At 35.7% G+C, this 24,607-nt stretch overlaps 2 protein-coding genes and 1 long non-coding RNA gene across 5 annotated transcripts in view; 1 reads left to right on the top strand and 2 right to left on the bottom strand.

The window, feature by feature from the left end:
- Positions 1-24,607, top strand: part of LOC128666390 (ribonuclease P protein subunit p14) — a 53,088-nt gene that overhangs the window by 577 nt on the left and 27,904 nt on the right. The window contains exons 1-5 of one of the 3 annotated variants that reach the window (XM_053720968.1): positions 18,912-19,652; positions 20,442-20,674; positions 21,691-21,802; positions 21,885-21,969; positions 23,737-23,813. In XM_053720968.1, coding sequence (XP_053576943.1) covers positions 21,711-21,802; positions 21,885-21,969; positions 23,737-23,813 — 254 coding nt within the window. In that variant the 5' untranslated portion in view covers positions 18,912-19,652; positions 20,442-20,674; positions 21,691-21,710. Of the gene's footprint in view, positions 1-18,911; positions 19,653-20,441; positions 20,675-21,690; positions 21,803-21,884; positions 21,970-23,736; positions 23,814-24,607 lie in introns of those variants that run through there. The other 2 variants (XM_053720966.1, XM_053720967.1) reach the window with 2 other exon arrangements.
- LOC128666392 (uncharacterized) lies at positions 4,699-5,537 on the bottom strand. The gene is made up of 4 exons (XR_008403238.1): positions 5,446-5,537; positions 5,198-5,269; positions 4,976-5,038; positions 4,699-4,890 (listed from the first exon to the last, which is right to left on the bottom strand). It is a non-coding gene; the product is annotated as an uncharacterized LOC128666392 (long non-coding RNA).
- On the bottom strand, positions 14,032-15,201 carry LOC128636356 (putative nuclease HARBI1). The gene is made up of 2 exons (XM_053689381.1): positions 14,574-15,201; positions 14,032-14,399 (listed from the first exon to the last, which is right to left on the bottom strand). The coding sequence occupies exons 1-2, from the start codon at positions 15,199-15,201 to the stop codon at positions 14,032-14,034; spliced, it is 996 nt and encodes a 331-aa protein (XP_053545356.1).

Raw genomic sequence — 24,607 nt, 5'->3', positions numbered from 1 at the left:
TACAATTACATGCTTTAACAAATTAGAGAATTTCATTTTTTTCAATATAATGGCCCTTTAAGTTGCTAAATATAAAATTTTTCATGCAGACATGTTAAAGGGTCAATAGAATCAAAATGAAAGGGCCTGGGACATAGCTGAACACCTCAGGTGAGCCAATGACTAGAGGTATATGTGTGTAGCCACCAGACTGCAGCTAGCTCCCAGTAGTGCATTGTTGCTCTGGAGCCTACCTAGATATGTTTTTTTTTGTATTAAATATTTTTATTGATCTTTTATAATAACAAAAATAACAAGCGTAAAAGGCATCCAGATGGCGTCTCTAAAATGAAGAAAGCTGTCTGAGCAGATATCACAAAAGCAGTAACAGAATAAGTGACAGCATTACATAATCACATCATTACACATTTATGTTTATGTAGCGAGATCATTTGACGGACATTTGAATAAGCATTTCTCACATTCATATACCTAGATATGCTTTTTAACAATGGATACCAAGAGAAAATAGCCAATTAGATAATAGAAATAAATTGAAAATATATCATGAGAATTTATTTTTACTTTTCTTTAAACTCTCATGCAATTTAAAATCACTTTTCAAATTATCTTGATCAAATTTGCACTTGGTATCCTTTTTTTAAAGGGATAGGAAAGTCAATATTAAAGGAATAGTCTAGTCAAAATTACACTTTCATGATTCAGATAGAGCATGCAATTTAAAGCAACTTTAGAATTTACTCCTATTATCAATTTTTCTTTGTTCTCTTGGAATCATTATTTGAATGTAAGTTTAGAGGTCGGACCATTTTTGGTTCAGCACATGGGTAGCGCTTGCTGATTGGTGGGTACATTTAGACACCAATCAAAAGTGCTACACAGGTATTGAACCAAATATGGGCAGGCTCCCATGCTTACTTTCTTGCTTTTCCAAATAAAGATACCAAGCGAACAAAGAAAAATTGATAATAGGAGTAAAATAGAAAGTTGCTTAAAATTGCATGATCTATCTGAATCATGAAAGTGTAATTTTGATTAGACTATCCCTTTAAACTAATTTAGATAAAACGTATTTTGTTCTGTTGGTAGCCTTTGTTGAAAACGAATATGCACATACTCTATACTACACTACTGCCAGCTAGCTGCTGATTGCTGCCTACACGCATTTTGTTTATTGTAATGGGCTTGCTAGATGTGTTGAGCTAGCTTCCAGTAGTGCATTGCTGTTCATTCAGGAAATAATACCAAGAGAGTGAAGCAAATTTGATTTAAAAAAGTAAATAGGAGAGTTGTTTAAAGTTGTTGTTGGTAACAATGTTTGTAGCAATATTATACAGCGTTCACGATTCTGAGCCTACCAAGTTTTAAAGTTTGAGCAAGAATAACACGAGAATGAAGCTAATTTAAAAATAGAAGTAATTTTATTTCCTTTTTTTAATGGAATGCTCTATCTAAACCATGAATGTTTAATTGTGGCTTTACTAACCATGATATATATATATATTATTCTTGCTCATGTTATGTGATGACTACTACACTGACATGATATCATGATACAATGTATAATTAACGTATGCTTGAATTATTCCATATGGAGCACATCTATTACTGAAGACTATATGATAATTCCGATTATCCTAGTATGTGAAGGTATAATCTAGATTTTATTAAAGACACAGAGACGAGTATTTTTATGCATTACTCTTTCTTTACTACTCAATGCAGCCTTTTAAAGAACAAGATATATAAGATAATATAACATACACATAATAAGAACATAACATAGACTTATTATAGTGAGAAAAAACAGCCAATCAGCGCAGAGCATAGACTATAAACAGAGCACCCAATTAACATACTTCCTCTTTCTAATTGATGCTCAAAAGGAATAAAATATTAAACATCATAAGAAAACCAAAAAGTCCGAAACAACAGAGGGTAATAAACGCCAACTTCTTGTAGAACTGATGGACGAAATTCCATGGGATGTTGAATTTGATAGAAGATAACGTAGATGTCCAGGGTTCAGTGGATGAAGGTTGAGATTTCTGAATTGACGGGAAGAATCCAGAAGATGAGAAAGGATTGGATTCACATTGATACTGTTAAAAAATATAAGAATTAGTAACACATAATGACGGTTATTAGGGTGGGAAAAAACACCATTATCTATGTGAGGAGGGAAAATACTCGTCTCTGTGTCTTTAATAAAATCTAGATTATACCTTCACATACTAGGATAATCGGAATTTTATTACAAGACCAGAGACTCCTATTTTTATGCAAGTTTAAAGTAGTTAGGAAAATAAATTAAGCGAGGCATGTTGAATGGGTCTGAAATAAAATTGTTTGAAAATGGAATCTGAAGACCAGTCTGCAGCATTTAAAATCTGTTGAAGAGGAGCCGCTTTCAAAAAGGCTTTCGAAGCAGTGGAACCTCTGACAGAATGAGCTGTAAAAGAAATCTTGATACCGGCCTCTTTCATGACCCATTTAACCCACCTAGCGATAGAGGTAGAAGTGATAGGAGCATAGGGGGGAACAAAAGAAATAAGCAGTTGATTATGGATAGGTTTTCTAAATATCAGAGTTCTAGATTCATATGACTTTAAGCATTCGACCACACACAAAGAGGGTTCAGAAGACAGATAAGGATAAAAGATGGAAGTAGATAAAGTTTTTGTTCTGCGAGAAAGAAAGAAGGTGACTCCTTCAGGGGAGAAACGTTTAGAGTTCCAATCTAAGGCTTTTACATCAGATACCCTTCTGAAAGAAATAAGGCATAGAAGGGTAGCGAGTTTAGCGGAAAGTTGTTTTAGAGTCAACAAGTTATTATCTGGCCAGGATTTGAAAAGAGAGAAAACTAGGTCTACATCCCAGAAAAATTCGTGTTTGGGAACAGGAGGACGTTTTAATCTAATGGCTTTAAGAACTCTACAAACTAAAGGGTGTTTACCGATAGGTGAATTATTGATTAGATTATGTCTGGCAGAGATAGCCGATCTATGGACATTAATTGTTCTGTAAGCAAGGCCTGATTCAAAGAGGTGTGACAGATAATTAATGATTTCGGTTAAATCCGCAGAAATGGGATCCAAATCCCTTCGCAAGCACCAGCTAGACCATTTTGACCATGCGGCAAAATAACATCTGCGGGTACCTGGAGCCCAACAGGCCCATCTATCAAAGCGTCAAATATGTTGCATTCGCGGGCGTCTATACGCTCGCTAAACTTCGGCAAACATCGCGGCTGCGAATCTTAATACGATCCTCAAATTTATGAAGAAAAAGGTTAAAAACACGCGCATCAAGTACGGCGCGATTAGCATCGTACTGGTTTAGCGAATTTGTTGATAAATTTTGGTGTTTTAGGTCGCGAATTACCAGTTTCTAAATTTTGACGACTATTTGTTATATGAAGCATTATTTTACTCTAATTATTTCAACTCTATACCTGACATCTGCACATATCTTATTTAATATAATCAGATATATCTATCTATATATATATATATAGATATATATATATATATATATATATATAGATATATCTCTATATATATCTATATATATATATATATCTATAAATATATATATATATAGATATATATATATATAGATATATATATAGATATATAGATATCGATATATAAATACAGATATAGTTAAAGATAGATATATAGATAAAAGTATATATATATAATGAGAGAGAGAGAGATAGACACTGTGGCCCCTATTTATCAAAGGTGTTGCGGACCTGATCCGACAATGCTGATCAGGTCTGCAACACCTCACTAAATGCGGAGAGTAATACGCTCTCCGCATTTAACATTGCACCAGCAGCTCACAAGAGCTGCTGGTGCAACGCCACCCCCTGCTGAATGGCGGCCAATTGGCCACCAGCAGGGGGGTGTCAATCAACCCAATTGTACTTGATCGGGTTGATTTACGGCAATTCCTGTCCGCCTGCTCAGAGCAGACGGACAGGGTTATGGAGCAGCGGTCTTTAGACCGCTGCTTCATAACTAGTGTTTCTGGCGAGTCTGAAGACTTGCCAGAAACAGGGGCCCACAAGCTCTGTTCGGAGCTTGATAAATGGGCCCCTGTATGTCTGTTTGTGTGTATATATATATATTTATATACCTGTTATGTCCAATTACTAAATTGTTTGATATGTTCATCAACATTGTAATATTTTTAATAAATCAACATTGTTCTTCATATCTCATTATGTATTCATATGAATCATTTTTGATTGATGAAATATATTATCGATTGTATCAATAATATATTAAAAACATGTAATGTGAATTATTACTCAATTGAGTTTTATATTTAAAAAAAATGTCATTTCATATGTTAAAGGGACATCAAACTGATATATGTAATTTCATTTTGCCGATAGACAAAACCTTTTCAAGCAGCATTAATCATTTTCACTTCTATTATCCCTCAGATATTTTTATTTTATAAAATAACAATGCACATGTGCAAGCCAATCACATAAGGCATCCATATGTAGACATAATTGAGCAGCTATATGGTTTTGAAAAATATGTTTGACATCAAAGGATAGATATAAATTTATAACCAAATAATAATCTACCACATTGCATGCTATTTATAGATGATTAAACATATATTTTATGTTCATGTCCCTTTAAGATAATCCTTAAAATAATGGAGTGACACATGATATTATAAATATAAATTTTTAATTATTCATAAAATGATTGTTGTAAAACAAAGAAAAATATATACAATGAATTTCTTAAAGATTTTGAAGTGAATGCTCTAGTACTCTTGCAGCCTCTACAAAATTTCGCAGTGCCTGACGAAGGTCCCTGAATTGTGTAACTGAGGGCTCTGTTTGTGTCCCTATTTCAACCGCTGTAATAAAAACACAAAATTAGTTTTGTTACAACAATTCACTTTCCAGATATAAGTAAAAAAACATCATATGAAATCTTCCTACTTTCTTTTTTTTCCACCTCATCCTCTGCTGTGGCTGCATATTCAGTGCCACTGTCTGTTTCAGCTGTCCGAGAATCGCAAAAAATATATTGTTATTGATCTTGAATATGCGTCAAGGGGCCTACATTATACTCCACATTGTTTACAAAATATACAATATAGGGTCTACAAATTCAAAATAAATATAGCAGTGAAATAATATATGATAAATGCTTATGCTTACATTCACTTTCCGCCTCCTCCTCTTGTCTCTCCTCCGGACTTAGGGCTGATGTAGCATATGCATCACTGTCATCTGTTGGAGAAGAAACACAACCCCCCCCAGAAAAATCATTGTTATGGATGCAGAATTGTTGTCAAGGCCTAGATTATCCCCCACATTGTTCTAGAAAGCAAAAAGATACAAGTGTCTGCAGATTATTTCCAAATCAATGTGGAATTTTAACAAAAGAGAACATGATAGATTCCTACCTTCATTTTCAGGCTCATCTTCCTCCTCTGCCGTCACCAGTGTAGGACATGCTTCTGAGGAAATCTCCTCCTCGGATGATGAGGATGATTCATCACTTTCATCTGTTGGAGAAGAAACACAACCCCCCCCCCGAAAAATCATTGTTATGGATGCAGAATTGTTGTCAAGGCCTAGATTATCCCCCACATTGTTCTAGAAAGCAAAAAGATACAAGTGTCTGCAGATTATTTCCAAATCAATGTGGAATTTTAACAAAAGAGAACATGATAGATTCCTACCTTCATTTTCAGGCTCATCTTCCTCCTCTGCCGTCACCAGTGTAGGACATGCTTCTGAGGAAATCTCCTCCTCGGATGATGAGGATGATTCATCACTTTCATCTGTTGGAGAAGAAACACAACCCCCCCCCGAAAAATCATTGTTATGGATGCAGAATTGTTGTCAAGGCCTAGATTATCCCCCACATTGTTCTAGAAAGCAAAAAGATACAAGTGTCTGCAGATTATTTCCAAATCAATGTGGAATTTTAACAAAAGAGAACATGATAGATTCCTACCTTCATTTTCAGGCTCATCTTCCTCCTCTGCCGTCACCAGTGTAGGACATGCTTCTGAGGAAATCTCCTCCTCGGATGATGAGGATGATTCATCACTTTCATCTGTTGGAGAAGAAACACAACCCCCCCCGAAAAATCATTGTTATGGATGCAGAATTGTTGTCAAGGCCTAGATTATCCCCCACATTGTTCTAGAAAGCAAAAAGATACAAGTGTCTGCAGATTATTTCCAAATCAATGTGGAATTTTAACAAAAGAGAACATGATAGATTCCTACCTTCATTTTCAGGCTCATCTTCCTCCTCTGCCGTCACCAGTGTAGGACATGCTTCTGGGGAAATCTCCTCCTCGGATGATGAGGATGATTCATCACTTTCATCTGTCCGAGAAGAAACACAAACACAAATGATTATTTGGTAGATGAATATGTTTAAAGTTATATGTTATGACCATCATTGCTGTTAGATGGTTGTGACAACCTCATGCTTTTAAAAAAGAAATATTACATATTAGCTATTCCATTCCGTTACCTGCTAAGACCTGCAATAACCACAAAGGTCACAGATGCACTTCAGCAGATAATGGGATACAGCATATTGTAACAATGTCTTGTCCTCCCTTATCACCTTTTGATGCTTAGCACTGTTCCAGTTTCTCGTGTGTAATGCTTTTCACACCAAATATTTAAGCAGTTAATTTAGCAAATCTTTTGAATTAGCAATGCCTATAAGCATTAATCATTGCGTGTGCCCTGTCTTCTCTACAGAATCATTCACATTATCAGTCACTGTACTATATGCTTGATTTTAGATAGAGGACAGTACAGATGTGATGCACATCCAAATTTTGATTCCCTATGCAAATAACGTGTGTGCCTAGGCCATAATACATCCCTGAGGAATCAGCATTACGAAATTTAAAATATTTTGATATCTCATTTTAATGTAAATAATGAGATCTTGTAACATTACCTTCATTTTCACTCATAGCTGAGGATGTCTGGGAGTCCTCATCACCCTGAGGTTGGAGCAAAGTCAGTGGCAGTCGTGGTGATGACCTGTTGCTCACTGGGCTGCTGTGGGATACCGGCAGCAGATACCTAGGTATCCTCTCCCTTGGCCTTGATAGGTCTGCAATTATAAAGTATTCATGTCCACATTACAACTATTCACTTTATACTACTATGTCTAATGCTCATGCAGCTTCCAAAATTGGACATTGTACACTCCAGATTAAATTAATAATAACAACACATATATCATATATCATATATCTATATATTATACTATATTTTCTGAATATTTATCATAAGTAAATGATTGTTTACCATTTATGCTTTCAACTATTTAAAGGTACAGTCTATGCACAAAAATAAATTCATGATTCAGATAGAGCATCTTTTTTTAAACAATTCTACAAATTACTATTATTTTATTTGGCTATTGGTATTCTTAGTTTAAATGTATTTCATATAGATAACACTGTGCTTGTGGAGATAAAGTTATCTGGTAGCAGGCACTGATTGGCTAAACTAAGTCTGTCAAAAGAAATAAAATAAAGGGGCATTTTGCAGAGGCCTAGATACAAGATAATGACAGAGGTTAAAAGTATATTATAGTAACTGTGTTGGTTATGCAAAACTGGGGAATGGCTAATAAAGGTATTCTCTAAATCTTTTAAAACAATAATAATTCTGATGTAGACTATCCCTTTAACAGTCAACATTTTACATGCTTTATTTTGGTGCGTCATATGTTTCGACAGAGATTAAACAGAAAACAAAAAAATAAAAACTTACATCTCCGAATGAGCGACCTCATGGCCGTATAGCGTTCTGGCTCTCTGCGTCTCAGGTCACTGAATCGTCTCAGACACTGTCGTCGCCTCCTATGTATACCTGAAACGCGTCTCATCCTGCGCATCATCTCATATATTATTTCATCCCGTCTCTCGTGCCTAATACCGCGCACACCACCGATTCTCCTCGGGAAATACCTGTTCATTCCGTAAACAAATATAATAAGCTCCCCATCTGTGAAAATTGGTGTTCTCGACATACTTGTAAACTCACGGAAACAAAAATAACTCTTTTTTTAAGGCGACAATAAATATACTAGGTATACAGCTGTCTCATTGGTTATTGAAAATATAAATTTTAGTTTCGCTTATTGATTGGAGGGACATCTGAATAATATTGTATGCAACAGCGAATCACTAAACATGATGAGCGTCATCTAAATATTAATTTTAAATGCGTCACCAATGTACGTTTTAAAAACCAATAGAAAATTATATTATCTGCGTCACAAACAAAAACAGAAATAGCGCATGAAAAACCGTATGGCCCCATAGGCCTGTTGATTAAAAAAAAACATCTTGTAAATTATATGATTAATGTTATTAATAGTGAACAAAATGAGAAATATAAAAAAAAATACATACCTATGGGGTGTTGAAATCAGAGATCCTCCAATTTATTCGACATAAAAATGGAGACACGAATGGCGCACAAAGTATATGGATTTATATAAACTTTTGGATGATTGTTGATTGATTACATTGCTTGCAATAGCATACTGATTGGCTGATTTAAATGATCACCTGGTTCATCGATTCCCAATAAATATCAAGAGAAAAGTCAATTGAATGTGTATGGTTCAGGAGATAGAATTGTCTGTTAACCATTACCTTTCAATTTGGCATAGACAATGGCATCTGCAGGGTCTGGAAAAACAAAATCAGGACGCAATATCCAATTCAATTTCCAGCAGAACCAGATTCTTGTTACTATGGTGCTGGAAAATTACGATTTTTTATTTGGTGCTAAAGCACAAAAAACAACTACCTCCAGGAAAAACGAAATATGGCGCTCAATATCAGAAAATGTATCTGCTGAGGGGAACAATGTTAAAACTGTAGATAATTGCAAAAAAAGATTCTCGGATATTAAGAGAATCTTGAAGGCAAAGATGGCCAGAGAAAAAAAGACAGCACGTCAGACAGGTGGTGGGAAGCCATATGTTGCAGAACTCTCAACATATGAAACTTTGTTAATGGAGAAATTGGGAGAAAATATGCTTCAGGGTCTAGAAGATTTTGACCACGACACTGACGCCTTAGCCGCACAAGGTACATTTATATATTTCAACGGCGTCATTTCTGACGCCGAATTTTAAAAAATGTTAATGGTATAAATGTTTAATATTGGATTTCAATTATATTAATACTTAATATTGATTTTAAACCTTAATCTATTACAGCATCTACTAGTAGAGCTTCTACTGTTGCTACACAGCCGTTACCTGTGGTTGATACTGGGCTGATTGATACAGACTCCAGCCACAGTTTTTCTTCAGCTACAACACAGCCAGACATAATGTGCAGCACCCCTGACCCAGGTGTTGGACAAACAACAGGTATGTAAGTTAATGTTAACTGTTGTTTAATGTAAATCTGTAATTGTTAACTGTTTAAAGTAAATGTGTAATTGTTAATATTCAAGTTTAAATTATAATGCCATTTTTTATAATTGTAGTGGAAGTCAGAAGGGCTATGGGGCCAGCTCCTACCTCTTCCATCTCCTCCTCCTCCTCAGGTAATACAATTAATGCAACACCTGAATGTTGTAAGTGTGAAAACTTAAACAGACACTGAATGCCATAATCATTAATTTGTGTGACCCTATGAAATCACAGTAAATATTTATTATTTTACTTTTTATTTAAAGATTGTAAGATAGCATATTGGATTTCATTCCAGAGTTTTATAAAACAAGTAAACAATATCAAAATTAAAATACTTTATCTTGTGATGCTGCATGTAATATAAAGGGTTAATAAGTATTAGGGCACATTGAAATTTTGTCAAATATAACTGTTGAAAATAAAAGGGGCGTTCAACCATTTATATGTGAAATCATTCTAAATTTATGTATTACCCAAAAATAATTTATATTTTTGATTGCTCAACATTATATTGCTACATGCATGTGATGCATATCTAGAAATTATTTCCACAGCATATTAAACACTGCATCTCTTCAGAGCAAAAGAGGTGATTGTATCCTGTGAACTATTACATTTATTAATTAGAAGATTGTAGAAGCACCTCAGGCTCAGGCAATGAATGTTGTTGAAAATGCTGATGAAAAGTGCTTATTTAAAGGAACAGTCTACAAAACAATAGTTATTGTTTGAAAAGATAGATAATCCCTTTATTACCCATTCACCAGTTTTGCATAACAAACAAAGTTATATTAAAGGGACAGTCAAGTCCCAAACAAACTTTCAACAACTTTACAATTAACATTTAGCAAGAGATTTGCTTTGTTCTCTTGGTATTCTATTTGAAAGCAAACCTAGGAAGGATCATATGATTTTTATGCCCTTCAAGTCCGCCTATATTTTATTTACTTTTCAGAGCAGGGGAGTGCTAGCTCATGTAGGCCATATAGATAGCATTGTGATTACGCTCGTGGCTAGTGGCAGACACTGCACTAATTGGCTAAAATACAAGTTAATAGATAATAACAAAGTCATGTGATTAGGGGAGGTTAAAAGATGCTTAGATACCATTTAGTCACAAAAGTAAAAAGTGTATTAATATAACAGTGCTGCTTTTGCAAAAGTGGGAAATGGATAATAAAGCTATTTTCTCTCTTTTTTTAAAAAAAAAAAAATGCTGGTGTTGACTGTGCCTTTAATATACTTTTTACCTCTGTGATTACCTTGTATCTAGGAACCTTCTTCCAGTCCCCTGATCACCTGAATTTTATGATTAAATTTGAATCAAATTTCAAATTTAATTGTAAGTCCAATCTGAATAATGAAAGCATAATTTAGACAAGACTGTGCCTTTCAATACAATTAATTTAAAATCCCTTACTTTGTATTCAAAGCATAGTTGTTAATAGTTGTATATAAAAGTTTTTGGGTTTATATTACTGCATGAAATACATCCATATGCTTTCCTATTTTGTATGTAATATTCTTTTAAAGGGACAGTAAATTATGAAAGCTAAAGAAATTAAAATAGAGCATGTAATGTTATAAACATTTCCATTTTAATTTTATTACCAATTCTGCTTTGTTCTCTTGATGTACTTATTTAAAAGATAAACATTCATTTGAACTGTGTTGGTTATGCAAAACCGAATGTTTAATAAAGGGATTATGTATTTTATTTTTTTTTTAAAAAACATTGTTGGATGTCCCTTTAAAGGTGCATGTAATACAAACATTTTTATAGCATTTTTGCAATGCAGATTAAAATGTACAAAACCATGAAAAGTTCATTATATGACTTTTATTTAGGGCATATGTATTTTTCCATTAAATAATAATGTACATGTGTGATCTAGCTGCACGAGGCATATTATTTTTTAAATTTAATATTTTAATAATTTTTTATTTTTAATTCCAAAAATAATATATTTAAATAAAAAAAAAAAAAAAAAAACACAAATATATTATGATTGGTGTGTTAAATGTCAACTGCAATGTATTATTATTAGTTGAATGGAAAAGGAGTGCAATCCTTGCAGATGGCTGTGACTTATATTAATGAAATTTACAGATGAATCTGTGCAGGCAACAACCATAATATATCTAACCCAAGTGTTGAATATGTGCTTATTTATCATTACTAAGAAATGAGATTACAAGAGAACAAATCGATATTAAAAATATTATTGTTTATCAATGTGTATTAAAAAGAGAATACATTGCACATTCATGCTACTTTAATTTTGATTATAATATTAGTTTATATTTACAATAGGTACCGAACGGTGTCATCAGCTGTCGGAGGAGCTTACAATTGTGGTTAGGCAGATACAGGAGAGTTTATATGACGAATCACAAGATCTGATTGGTAGCCTACTGAATGACGATACACAGATAGAAAGGTATCTTGAAGATTCAGCTGCTGCCGCCGCTGAACCTGCTGCACCAGGATCTGACCCTGCTGCTGCCGCACCTGCTGCCGCCCCTGCCGCCGCACCTGCTGCTGCCCCTGCCGCCGCACCTGCTGCTGCCCCTGCCGCCGCACCTGCTGCTGCCCCTGCCGCCGCACCTGCCGCCGCCCCTGTTGCTGCCCCTGGCCATGATGATGATGGAGCAATAAATAATATGGTCAATCTGGGGAGGCAATATAGTGACAATCAACAGGAGTTGATTAGGACATTGGGTGTATATATTCAGCAACAGGGGCGTCAGGTGGAGATGCAAATGGAATTGCAAAGGGAGAGAATAGCTATAGATATACGTAGGGTAGCCATAGAGGAAAGGGAGTTGGTGCGAAGGGAGAGAGCAGATGAAGAGAACCGAAATTTCAATCGCAATTTATTTCTGTTGATGCAGGGTACCCTTCAAGAATTACTTTCTTCAAGAAGGGAAGGATCACCTCCACAATCTCCCACTGCCTCTAAGCGGTCTAAAGATTAGTTTTTTGATTTATTTTGTTTGTATTATGCATGAAGTAATGCTTGTTATAATTTAATAAAAGAAATTATTTTGATGATTATCTTTATTGTATTTTATTTGAAAACAATGATGTTTTTAATTACTATTCATTGGTCATATCTAATAAGTTATTAAAGGTACAATGTACACCAAAGTATTTTATATTTTTTAAAATAAATAACATTATTAAACATTGACCGGTTATGCAGAACCAACACAACTATATTAAATGGACATAAACACAATAATAATTAATGTTTATGTTAGAAAATAGAATGTTATTTCTAACTTTTCTAGTAACAACTTTAATTGTAGAATTTTAGTCATTCACTTGTTCTATATTGATGAAAGATGAATGTATGGAAGCTCATGAACAGGTAATAACCAATGTTATTGATAAATAGAAATATATATATGTTTTCAACTCCTTAAAAATAATGTATATGCACTAAAGTGCCGTTACTCAGTGGGCATAATAATTACTGATATTGCACTACATAATATAATTTGAAGCCCGGGCTTAAGATTCAAAGATATCCTTAGCACCCCTAAGCTTGGGTGTGATGCCTTAACCCAGTGTTTGTCAAACAGTGTGCAATGGTACATTTGTGTACCATGAGAGATCCTCAGGTGTGCCACGGCAGACTGACAACATTGTGAGATATTTCTTTAATTTAGCTTTTTTTTTACTCCCAGTGCAGGGGTGTCCCTCTTTCAAATATGTATATATTGGGAGGTATGTGACAGGCATCATGTACAACCATGACATATTGCTATTCACTCACAGACATTCAGTATGATTGTTTGAGAATGAATGTCAATATGTCACGTATAGTTTGTAGGAGGCATGGCATCACAGCACAATACATACAGTGTGATGTGTGTATGTATATAATATATATATATACTCTATTAGGATACGTGTGATTTTTTACAATTTTTGAATGGTGGTGTGTCACAGTATTTTTTAATTGAAAAAAGTGTGCCATGAAAAATAAATAGGTTAAAAAATCAATGCTTTAACCAATGGAAAATGGTCAATCTCCATGATAATGTTTTAAGGCAAAATGTAAACATGTATCTACACATATAATAAGAGCAACAAAATATATATATTTGATTTGGGTGGATTTTTGATTTTTATTATTACAAGCTAATCAGGGAGACTAAACATCTGCCATTGGTTAAAGAACACCACCCAAGATCATGTGTTAAACCTGTATTGCATTGATGCTGATTCCAAAAATTATATACAAAGATGAGGAAAATAGAATATAATTTAATAATAAAAATTGCCTTCTCGATAAATCATGAAAGATGATGTTTAATGTACTTTGTATCTAAGCATTTTCTGAGAGCCCTATGATAACATGGTCTATCACTTATAATCTATTGAGTATTAATTAGAAATATTTCATTAAAAAAAGAGTCAGGTGTGAAATGAAGAACATTTATTTGAATACATATTAACTATTAAGTTAAACTAACATAAATAGCCTCTTTTGGGATAATTTTAAACATAAAGATATGATGAAACAAAAGAACATATGTACAATATATTTACATAATCATTGTTCAAATAGAGCATGGATGTAATCAGATCGAGCTTGTACTCCACTTGCATCAATTTGCTCTAAAGGTGCCACATTGTCATCATACTCTACTTGTAACATAGAAATATCAGCATCTGGCATGCGTAATGCTAGGTTGTGGAGCATGCAACATATGAGAAATATCAGGGATACTTTCTTTGGTTTGTATAGAAGTACTCCCCCAGAGAGGTCTAAACAACGAAACCTGCTTTTCAAAACGCCAAATGTGCGCTCTATAACACATCTTGTAGATGTATGAGCCTCATTGTAGCGCACTTGCGCAGGAGTTCTGGGGTTCAGCACAGGAGTGAAAAGCCATGGGAGACATGAATAGGCTGAATCTCCTGTGTGTAAAAAATAATTTGATTTTAGCAATATGAAATACATAATATTTTTATATCCATATATGACAATTAGTAAGAGATATTTACCTAGGAGAATTCCCTCTGGCATTTGATGATTCTGAAACAGGTCATAAACATGCGAATTTCTCAGGATGAAAGAATCATGTGTTGAACCTGGGAATCCTGACCGGATGCTCATAATCTTCAATTTGGCATCAGAGATGACCTGTATATTTAAAGAATGGTTACGCTTGCGGTCACGATAGGGCAATTCTCCTAACTTTGGAGGCTGCACTAACACATGGGTACAGTCAATTGCACCCAAAATGTTTGTCATCCCAGCAATCCCATAGAACTGCACCTTCACACGATGCCAATCCTCTGGTGTTTCCGGAATATGTACATAATTTACTATCCGTTGGTGTAAGGCTTTTAATACTACAGTTAGATGACTTGAAAAAGAAGCCTGGCTCATCCCCACAACTAAACTTGTTACAGCCTGAAATGATCCTGTGGCGAGGAAATAGAGGACAGCCAGCAGTTTTAACATTCCAGGGATTGCCTTTGTCCTATAAGTTATAGGTTCAATGGAGTCTTTGATCTCCAGATACAGATTCTCAATTAAACCTCTATTCAAACGGAATCTTCGAACAATTTCCCTGTCACTCAGGGTATGTAACCCTATTCTAGGTAAAAATAACCTTGGCCTTCTGCGTCGTTCATAACGCTGAACTAACTCCAAAAATCTCCTTCTTTTGCGTCTTTGTTGTATAGCAATGCAAAATAGATTGATCATCTCCATCTTGGTAATGACTGCATACATCAAACTTTCTATGCTGTTAGACACTCCCTTTTATAATGAGCATTTCACCTGCTGAAAATGCAGGTGGAAGCAACATATTGATTGCTGCAAGTTTTGGAAGAGACAATTAAGGTATATGATTTTTTCGTATAGATATATTTATACATACTTTATAATTTATATATATTTTATACATAGATATTTATCTGAAAATATATAACAAATGATAAAAGGAACATAAATGTTTTTCATTAGAAATCATTTCTAATTCCGATTGAGTTCTATAGCATCCGCAAGCTCAGAGGTGGCGGATTGAGAAATAGGTACGCTGCGTCGGATGAGACGCGAACGTAATTGTTGAACTTTAGATAATTTCTGAACAGCTTCAAATTGTTTCGAATAGGAGAGCGAATGCAGAGGATTACGCTCAATTTACACATGATTTCAACTCGTATCGATCTGCGTCGAATAGAGAACGGTGGATCGTATGTTACGTCATAAAATTCTAATTATTGCGATCTTAAAGCTTTGATAAGTAAGGCGCATCCTCATCGCGCCATGTACGACGCAGAATTCGGGCGTATTGCAGGTTGACACTTTGATAGATGGGCCTGCAAGAGTCTTGAATGAGGGATCTAGCTCTCTCCGAAAGGCCTCGGAGAGACCAGGGTCCCCTGAAATTGTCCAGGCTATCAGAAAAAGAGAGCCTTGGAGAATTAGACTGTGAAATTCGCCCTCCGGATTGACTAATAGGTGAGGAAGTGGAGGAAGAAGAATTGGAAGATTGGTGGACATCTCCAAGAGGGAGGGATTCCAAGACTGGGTTGGCCAAAGGGGAGTCACTATAGTTAGGCATAGGAGATCCCTGCGGACTGTTGAAATTGTCCTCGGGATCATTGAGAATGGAGGGAAGGCATAAGCTTTCTTGGGGGGCCATGGTTGCAGGAAAGCATCTATGGCCGCAGCTTCCGGATCTGGACGCCAGCTGAAGTATGGATAAATCTGGAAGTTGGTCCTGGATGCAAAAAGATCCAGGCAAAAGGGACCTCTGAGAGATTGGAGGAGTAAAAACATTTTCCTGTCTAATTTCCAATCGCTCGAATCTGTCAGATGACGAGATCCCCAATCTGCAGCTGTATTTGATAGACCTGGAATATATTCCGCTTTGATAGAAATATTCCTGTCTAAACAAAGGTGAATAAATTCCTTGGTAATTTTGGACAAATTCCTTGATTTGGTGCCTCCTAAACGATTGAGATATCGTACTGCTGAAATATTGTCCATGCGAAGGAGAATAGAAACTGGAGAAGAAAAATTGGCAAAACTTTTGACTGCAAACGAGCCAGCCAATAATTCCAAACAATTGATATGGAAACGTTTCTCCTCCAATGTCCATTTGCCACCGGTGATGGAAGGACCGCAGCGTGCACCCCAGCCTGAAAGACTGGCATCGGATTCTATAATGAAGTCCGGAGTTCTGCCAAAGATGGCTCTCCCATTCCAGGCTTCTAAATGAGAGAGCCACCAAGACAATTCTTCTTTGGCATCTAGGGACAAAGGAATCAAATGAGAATAAGAAAAACCTTTCCTCAAATGAAGGATCTTTAGTCTCTGAAGTTCTCGGTAATGTAATGAGGCAGGAAAAATAGCCTGAATAGAGGATGATAGTAACCCTACTATTCTGGCTATGGTTCTGATGGGAACTAAATCTTTGGATAAAGTTTTGGTAATTTCTTTCTTGATATTCTTTACCTTGTCTGAAGGAAGACTCAGAGTAGAGAGTATTGAATTGATTTTGAAGCCTAAGAAAATCAAGGACTTTGTGGGTAAGAGAACTGATTTCTGTTTGTTCACAATAAAACCTAAGGATTCTAATAAAGAAATTGTGGTAAATAGATGATTCTGAAGGGAATGAAAATCTTGGTCCATAATCAAAATATCGTCCAAATAAATTATTAGACGAATTCCTCGGAGTCTCAACCAGGCCACTACAGGTTTCAGTAGCTTGGTGAAAATCCAAGGAGCAGAGGACAGACCAAAGGGAAGGCAAGTGAAATTCCAAAGCTGGTCTTCCCAACGGAAAGTCAAGAATTTCCAATGTTCTTGGGCGATTGGAACGGTTAGATAGGCGTCTGTGAGATCCAATCGTTTCCTCTTAGACATTCTCTTAATAAGTGAATACCTTCCATTTTGAAATGATGGTAAACTACAAAGGTATTTAACGTTTTTAGGTTTATGACTGGTCTGTATTGATTGTTTTTCTTTTTTACCAAAAACAGATTGCTTAGGTAATAATCTTGAGGTTGGGAGACTGGAAGAATTGCTTTTTTGGAGAAGAGAGAAGAAATTTCTCTCTTGACCAAAAGAGAGTCCTCTTGAGAAAACTGAATTGGATGGGGAAGACAGACTTGAATTGGGGGAGATATGAATTCTATGAGAATACCTGACACAGTTTGTAAAACCCAAGGGTCTGAAGTAATTGAAGCCCAATTTTGAGTAAACAGGGTGAGTCTGCCTCCATTTTTTTCTGGGAAAGAAAGGACATAGGGAAGAAATGAAGAACTTACCTGGAGCTTGTCTAGCTCTGGCTCTGGTCCTAAAACCTCTCTGAGTCCAGGAGCGACCTCTTGTCGGAAAAAAGGAGGAAGTGGATGGTTCAGAATAACCTCTTTGGAATTGAGATTGAAACTGGTGTTGGTATTGTGATTGTTGGGGATAGTAATGAGACCTGGATAAGAAGGATTGGCGGCCGGGAAAGCGGCCTCTGCCTCTCCCGGCCCTGTCGGAGAAACCCTGGTTAGGGTAGAAAATTTTCTTAACAGATGTTTTCACTTTATTTAAGTTAGAGAAAGTATTTACGTATTGGCTTAAGTCCTTTAAGTAAGAGTCTCCAATCAAAAGACCCTTGTTGTCTGAAGCGATATTACTTGAGGAAAAATCAGAAATTTTCGGATCTATTTTCCTCAAGATGTTACGTCTTCTTTCTCCAGACATTGCGCAATTCGTGTTCCCAATAAAACATAGAAGTCTTTGTACCCATTCTCTGACCACATAGGGATCCAAAGGGCAATTTTCGGCTACGCCTTGTTCAGATAATTTGAATAATTTAGTGAGGGGACCAACTGAATCTAAAAGTTTATCTTGGCAAATTTTCCAGGATCTATCTATTCCTTTTTTCAATTTATATCCTGGGGAACCAATAAATTTTAAAATTTTGGGCTCAACTTCAGGTGTGATGGAAGCATTCTTTGGTAACAGGGGACGAGGACATTCGGCTTTCATTTTGTTGCGGGTTTGCTTTTTTAGGGGTTTACGTAATTGGTGGTCAATGAATTTAGCTAAATCCAGGGGGGGACACCACTCGGCGGACCGGGGATGGTGTAAGTCGTCTGGTTTAAACCTAGGGTTACCCAAACAATCTAAAAAGTCCTCTTCGTCCTCACTGTATTCAAAAGATTTTTTAGCTTTCTTTTTCGTTTTTTTAGCGGCCGGGGAGCCATCGGAATTATCCGAATCATTGAAATTGTCTGAATTAATATCAGTGTATTCGTCACCATCTGATTCATCAGAATCTGAAGATGGATTATCAATATTATTTTTTGACTTAAATTTTAATTTTTTGCATACATGAGTATCCCCTGTTTGGTTACCCTCAGGGTGCAGGGTTCTACTAACAGCGGTTTTTCTTCCTTTGCTATGAGGAATATTAGTCTCAGTTAAAAGTTGGCGAGACCTTTCAATAAGTATTTTGCTTGCTTTATAGGCAATAGATGGGTTCTTTCTTTTTAAAGATATTTTTCTTTGTTTCTCTCCCATCAAAGAGGTCATTTTGTTAAATAAATTATTCATAGAGGAATCAATCATAGATTGTACTGTATGTAAGGTCAAGGGAGGTGATTTAGATTGAGTTTCAGACATTGTTTATAATGTTTTGTCAAAAAACAATGTGAGGTAAAATTAAATATTAAATTAGTTGATTATCAAATCTCCCTTATAAGAAAAATTTTATGTATAAAACTTGAAATATATATAGTTGAAAGGGTCTGGCAAAACAGACTATTGAGAGGACAAACAAAATATTTTCTGAGGTAAAAACTATTGGTTCAATTAGTTAGCTAAAACGATTAATACAGAATTTATAATAACTATAACTGCAATGTATTATAAATGCCAGAAGATAGCAACATAAGCTGAGGAGAAAACACTTAATGTCAAAATTTGAGAAATGTCAGGACCGAGTGGAAAAGACACAAAGTTACCACTCGGTTAACAGCAGAGGTACAGCTGACAGGAGGCAGGGTTATTACGTCAGCGGTAATGAGCGGGAAGGGGACGGCCCACAAAATGGCGATCGGACTGAGAGAAGAAAAACATGCAGGAGGGGGAAAAACACTGTGCGAACAACGGAGCAGCAAAGTGAAGCAGAATGTCAGTAGGTGATAAGGCTAAAGGTACAATAGAGTCACAAAACTTAAAAAATAAGAAAAGTGAAAACCGGAAGAAAAATACATATATAGGAATAAACAAGGGAGTTATAGTTATAAACGGAATAAACAGAAAACAGAAAAAATGTTAACGGGGATAAAAATATCTAGAAAGACAATAGTGATAACGTTTTTATTATTAATATTATGACTGCACTACTTATCTGAGTGAGCAGCAAAAAGAAAGAGGAAGTATGTTAATTGGGTGCTCTGTTTATAGTCTATGCTCTGCGCTGATTGGCTGTTTTTTCTCACTATAATAAGTCTATGTTATGTTCTTATTATGTGTATGTTATATTATCTTATATATCTTGTTCTTTAAAAGGCTGCATTGAGTAGTAAAGAAAGAGTAATGCATAAAAATAGGAGTCTCTGGTCTTGTAATAAAATTAAAAACAGGTAACGCCAAAAACCTTTTAACCAGTAATCATGTCTTCCATAAGGAAGGGATAACACCATTGGATGTTGTAATATCTATGCTGATTGGTCACATGTATGTATATAACCCAGTGTCTTTAGAATCTATGTAGCCTCCGATAAAGCACATGTACGCATGCGCGAAACGTGTCAGACATCACTGACTGTGACCCGTAGCCTTACTCGGCTTGGATTTGTCCAATAAACCCTTTTTTTTGTTCACAAAGACTCTATTTGTTCAAGTGTGACTACTTTCTGCCCTTTCATTATATATTACTACGGTTGGGAATACTGTTTTTGGTCCGCTGAATTACTTACTGGAACTTTTTCCTCTGAGAGGAGCCTCCCCCTCCCTCCTTCCAATAGGCTATCGTCATCACACTTCACTGGTGACGCACCAGGAAGTCTTCGACCGGCAATACGCTCACTGCGATCAGCACGCCTACCAGAAGACATACAAACCGGACCTGCTCCAGAGGGGTTTCATCGCTCGATTGGAACATAAGTCAGACATAAGTCCAGGATCATACCGCCACCTTGTAGAGCTACAACATATATAGGCAGAAGCGGAGGTATGTTCAGGGGGAAGCATAAAGGACACCCTATTATTACTTCACCACCTTCAGTCCAAGACCACTAATAACTTTCTAAAACTAAATAATAAAATAATTTGTATGTGTTGATCTCTGCTTCACCCTGTTAAAGAGATTACGGATTAGACCGGGGTCTTCTGCATTATAATTACTCATGATATATATATATATATATATATATATATATATATATATATATATATATATATATATATCCGTCACTTTCTCCTGCTGCAAAGGTTGAATTAAAACTGCAGTTCTATTTTGTCAAATGAGTATATTGTTTTATGTTTATTATTTTCACTGATTTCCCTGTCCCCCAGCACAAAAGAACCCTTGCTAACTAATCACAAACTGCTATTAAGATATAGCACAAAGTAAACAAAAGCTCACATAAACTGCCTAAAAGTATTAACTCAAGCTTTCCTGAGAGAAAATAAAATGAGCACAATTTTCAGATGTACTTTATAGCAAACAGCTGCAAAATAAATAATGAATGTACATTACAATAATGAAACATTTTATGCGTTGTTTAAAGGGACAGTCTACACCAGATTATTTTTATTGTTTAAAAAGATAGATAATCCCTTTATTACCCATTCCCCAGTTTTGCATAACCATCACAGTTATATTAATATACTTTTTACCTCTGTGATTACCTTGTATCCAAGCTTCTGCAGACTGCCCCCCTTTTTTCAGTTATTTTGACAGACATGCATTTTAGCCAATCGGTGCTGACTCCTAGGTAACTCTACTATGTTATCTATATGGCACACGTGAACTAACGCCCTCTAGTTGTTAAAAAAATGGTCAAAATGCATGCAGATAAGATGCAGCCTTCAAGGGCTAAGAAATTAGTTTATTTTTGACTAGACTGTCCCTTTAATGGCCCTTTAATATTATGAGTTCAAAAGATGTAACAACAACAACAAAAACATTTTAAACTGAAGCACATGCCCTTATATATTTTTTTCTCTCTCCATCTACTCATGTAGGAAGGTTACTTTATATAAATATGAGAGGACAAACCAAGGCACCAGAACCTACTGCATATGAGAGAGTTGTTTTGAAAAATAAATCTGAGTTCCACTACATGAAAATCCAACTGTAAGTGTTTCTGTTCTACAGAGGGTTTTTTTTTTAATGCCAATAATCCGCCACATATTAAATATGTTTTCTTTCTCTGCAGTGTATTTGAAGAGGAAGGTGTCAAACTGAATCCAGCTCAGTTCAAACATCTCATTGTATCTGCTTTGAAGGAGTTGCATGGAGAGGTATTTTTATGTTTTTTTAAGTTAAAGGGATACGAAACCCAAAAATGTTCTTTTGTGATTCTAACAGAGCATAACATTTTAATAAGTTTCCAATTTACCTCTATCATCAAATTTTCTTTGTTCCCATGATATTCTGTGCTGAAGAGATACCTAGGTAGGCATCTGGAGCAATACATGGCAGCAAATAGTGCTGCCCTCTAGCGCTCTTGCAAATGTATAACATTCTTGTAAAACTGCTGCCATATAGTGCTTCAGACATGGGCCTGCTCCTAAGCATACTTCCCTGCTTTTCAACAAAAAATTCCAAGAGAATGAAGAAAAATTGATAATAGAAGTAAATTAGAAAGTTGTTTAAAATCGCTGCTCTATCTGAATCATGAAAGGGAAAAATTGTTGGGTTTCGTATCCCTTTAAACGGCCATTATAGTGAAAAAAATAATTAACTAGAACAAATAATTGTAGCACTATCGACCCTGCAACTTTATATGTTTAATACCTACGAGGTTGAAGTGCAGGTCGAAAGCCACAAAGAACTATTGGTCCTCATTGGAAACTGCTGCTGACCCAATCGGCTGCGGTAGTCGCACAACCAGCCGATTGAGTAAGCGGCAGTTTCCACTTGGGACAAGTAGCAGTACTCTTAACTATGTGTTTAAACAATGTGAATAGGTTAAACACATAGAATGGCAGCGTTTATAGTATCAAAGTTACATGCTCTAACAAATTAGAGACGCGTCAGTATTGTAGCTCTATTATATGTGAGCTTCTAAGCATCGAACGCTTCACGTGAACGTCGGATGTTGCGCATTCGCATATTTGTGTAAAGAAGAAACCAGGAGTTAATGATGACATTGTGCGTGCGTGTGTGCGTTCACTAATCTTCTACAGATATTATTACTATAGGTGGATGGCAAATTCTTGAGAATCTTAAAAAAATGCGGCGGATCGGTAGGCGGACATTGACACTACAAGGGGGCTTTTGAGTTCGAATAAATAGTTAAAAAAAAAAAAAAAGTTATTGAAAAAGTGATGAATGAAACTTAGGTTAAATACATCATGCTAATGTAAATTTGAAGTTTAAATTTCAGAGTATACTGTCCATTTAATACTTTGTATTCTAGAGTGTATGGGGAGCCAGTGTAGAGACTGGTAGAGCGGAGCAGCGGATGTAGATCAGAGACTTGGGTGGATGAGTCTAGCTGAAGAAATCATGATAGATTGGAGGGGGAGAGGCTGTGTTTTGGAAGACCATTAAGAAGTAGAATACTTATATATGTCGATATATTTGTATGGAATTGTGTGTTTGTTCTGTATGGGGAATGAATACAGTCCTTGCACATGTTAACCGCTTCCTGCCATTAGGACGTTCCATGCCGTCCTAACTAAACTGGGCTTTAGTGCCGGTAGGATGGCATGAAACGTCCTAGGCATTTTGGCTGTACTGAAGCCATAGGCACATCCTGAATGCGATCGCGGACTGAAGGGGGGTGCCTAGCGTCATAGGCACTCCCCCCTTAAACAATCCCATCATTGAAATCATACAATCGCATGAACGATTGCGTGATTTCAATTGTTATGTATTTGTTTACATTGGAAATGTAGACAAATAAGACCCAGCAGGAAGGGGTTAAAGACATTTTGTAATGTTTGCAGGATAACTTAGCTTACAATGTTTTGGAGGAAATAACTTGAGTAAGATTTTTTTTTATTTATTTGATGATAGAGCCGCCATGTTCTATAATGTGCTAAATTATTATATGATTTCAGGTTGGTGCAGCTGTCCCTTTTGACCTGTTGAAATATGATGAAAACAAACTGTGCGGCATACTAAGAGTTTTAAGCAGGTATAGTATTTTTATGGGCTAATTATTGCACATTTTATGCAGATTCAATATTTTTATTAAACTGGGTTTAGAGAATTATGGATACTTTATTCTGGTTAATGTGAAATATTTACTTTTAGCTTTGTTTTTTTAAGAGCCAGCTCCAAAAATGGTTTTTGTGTTATATCCGTGCTTCTGCATCCCTCAGTATAACAGTCTAATGTGTGAAATGATGGGAAATTGAATGTGCTTATGGAAACTACAATTCCCATTATGCTGCATGCAATTTATAGTGAGATGTGATTGGCCATAGGGCAAGACAGTCCCCTTTAAAATGTAGCTTTGCAGGAGAAGTAATATAAACGCTGACAAATATGTTGCTTTAGGGCTAATTTTAAAGGGACATGCCACCCACATTTTTTCTTTTATAATTTAGAAAGAGAATGCAATGTTAAACATCTTTCAAATTTACTTATATTATCTAATTTGTTTTATTCTCTTGATATTCTTTGATGAAAAGCATATCTAGATATGCTCACTAGCTGCTGATTGGTTGCTGCACATAGAAGCATCATGTGATTGGCTCACCATGTGTATTGCTTTTTCTTCAAATAAGGATATTTAAAAATATGAAGCAAAATATATTAGGGAAGTAAATTGTAATGTTGTTTAAATTTCTATTCTCTATCTGAATCATGAAAGATTCTCAATTGATTTAATTTGCAGAGCACTGGTGTGTTGTTCTGACTGCATCTGCACAGACATTAAATATATTTGTTGTAGTATGTTATCAGTTAAAGCTAGGCAAGGGTGAC

Source organism: Bombina bombina, chromosome 7, assembly GCF_027579735.1.
Source record: "Bombina bombina isolate aBomBom1 chromosome 7, aBomBom1.pri, whole genome shotgun sequence".
Lineage (NCBI taxonomy): Eukaryota > Metazoa > Chordata > Amphibia > Anura > Bombinatoridae > Bombina > Bombina bombina.
This window is presented reverse-complemented; position numbering and strand designations above follow the sequence as displayed.